General features: G+C 48.8%; 1 protein-coding gene across 1 annotated transcript in view; it reads left to right on the top strand.

Annotated features, from left to right (window-relative positions):
* Positions 1–249: 249 nt before the first annotated feature.
* LOC102851377 (transcription factor SPT20 homolog) overlaps positions 250–2,176 on the top strand; it is a 3,511-nt gene continuing 1,584 nt past the window's right edge. The window contains exon 1 of the mRNA XM_006885078.1: positions 250–2,172. Coding sequence (XP_006885140.1) covers positions 250–2,172 — 1,923 coding nt within the window. The remainder of the gene's footprint in view (positions 2,173–2,176) is intronic.

Below are 2,176 nucleotides of genomic sequence, written 5' to 3'. Positions count from 1 at the left end.
ATATGTGTAACACTTTTGGGGGGCAAGGGTGGGTGAGTTTCTTGGTGTACGTAATATAAAAAGGCTGCAAACTCCACAGCAGAGATACTGCTTATTGCAGCAAGAGGTGACCAAGATTACAGAATGGCTTTCGCCCCCCTTGGTTATTCATCCCCCTTGCACGTTATTTTCTCACTTCTTTTAGGGCCCCACTTAGTTTGGTAAATGTACGTATTTTCTCTCTTCTTTTAGGGACCGATTGCATTTGCAATGCAGCACGATTTAGAAAAAGCTTTGGATCGTGCGGACTATCTCATTGAAAGTGTCCAAGAGAGACCTCCTAAAAGGAAACACTCATCTTCTGAAAGGAAGTCCATATTTCAGAAGCTTTATGACATATATGCTGAAGAATGTGAAAAAGAGACCGAGGGTTTGGAGGGACTAAGAACAAATGTGAACCTGCTAGAGAAGCTTGTTGCTCGAGAGAAGTTGGCCTGTTTGGTGGTCACTCTCTACCCTGGCAATGAGGGCTATTCGCTGATGTTGAGGGGGGAAAATGGATCCGAATCTAAGACTATTCAACTGCCTTATGAACAAAAGGAATTCCTTGACTACTTGGATGCCCAAGAATTACCTCCTATTTTGATTGATCTCCTAGAAAAATCTAAGATGGCTATTTTTTATTCTGGATGTGTCATTGCAGAAATTCGTGACTATAGGCAGTGCAGTAACATGCACTATTCTAACTGTCAAAGTAGACATATTCTCTTACGACCAACAATGCAGACTTTAGTCCATGATGTGCATTCCTTAACAAACGATGGCCATGAATGGACCCAGGAGGACAAACTTGAGCTGGAGAGCCAGCTGCTCTTGGCCACAGCTGAGCCCCTGTGTCTTGAACCATCTGTAGCCGTAGCCTGCACTGAAAATAGACTGCTTTATAACCAGCAGAAGATGAACACTCACTCAATGAAGCAGTGTTTCCGGAGGTACTCTATAACCTCTCAGACCCAGCAGACCAAGTTGCTTGACTCTCCACCACCATCTCAGTTCAGGTCATTCCCTTCTTGCTCCAAAATTAAAAATAGAAAAGTCAGCCAGCCATTTGACCTCAAAATTTCCAAAGTTGGCAGTTGTGTGGATGCATGGAAACAACATTCTCCTGACCTGGCAGTGCCTTCGCAAGTGGACTTGGACAAATATGCCAAAGAACCAAAGTTTCCCAAGCCTACTGACTCAAAATCACCTGACAGGGCACACTGTGGGGCAGATGCCAGTGACTCCATTGACAGTGATGCTGGTACTCAGGGTCAAAAAGTGAAACTGCATGTCATGCAGTCCCTTGATGACCCTCTTGTCTCTGGGATGATACCACCCTATGAAGCTGAGGAAAATGTTAATACGATCTCCCCATTTCAATTCTCTGTAGATCATTATTTACACTGGTTCATGAATGGACCACAGACTGCTGCGGAGAAAGTGGTCAACCAGTATCAGGACGAGGGTCAGAAGGAAGCCAAACGTCCAGCCAAGATGTCACTGAGCTTGAATGACACAGCCAATGTGAGTCAACCTTCAAAGAAAGACCTAGAATCACCTCCAAGAGTGTCATCCCAGTCTTCAGCAGTGAGGAAGGAGGTGACACTGCCACCTTCACCCATCAGGCTTTTCTCAAGCCCAGGCACTACTTCCTCAGTGAAGTCTTCTCCTGCACAGCAGGCAAGGGCCACTCTGCAATCTCCAAGACCTTCTGCCTCTGAGCCACCAGTTCCTTCTCAGAAATCATCTGTGGACCTCATTGGTGTTCCCGTGCTTTCTCCAACAGTCATGTCAGCTGCCAGATCATTGCAGAAATCCAAGACCACGCCAGCCATGGAAAGCTGTATTAGACTGAAGTTCAGCAAAGTTGTAGGCTCCAGGCTTGGAGCCTGGGTTTTCAAGAGTGGTGAGCAACATGTGCTAAGCAATAGCCCTGCTGCTGGTACCACTGCAAAAACCAGCCCAGTGAGTAGCAGTGGGCCTTCAGGAGTTATACTGCTGCTGCCCGCGCCCAGGGCAGCGCCCTCGGCAGCGCCTGCTCCTGGGGCAGCGCCCACGCCCAGGGCAGTGCCCGTGGCAGCGCCCGCGGCAGCGCCAGTGCCCGTGCCCCAGGCCATGCCGGGGGCAGCGCCCGTGCAGGGGGCAGCGCCCGTGC

The sequence above is a fragment of the Elephantulus edwardii genome, unplaced genomic scaffold (assembly GCF_000299155.1).
Source record: "Elephantulus edwardii isolate Elephantulus edwardi_28Jun2011 unplaced genomic scaffold, EleEdw1.0 scaffold00040, whole genome shotgun sequence".
In the NCBI taxonomy this organism is placed as follows: Eukaryota; Metazoa; Chordata; class Mammalia; order Macroscelidea; family Macroscelididae; genus Elephantulus; species Elephantulus edwardii.
This window is presented reverse-complemented; position numbering and strand designations above follow the sequence as displayed.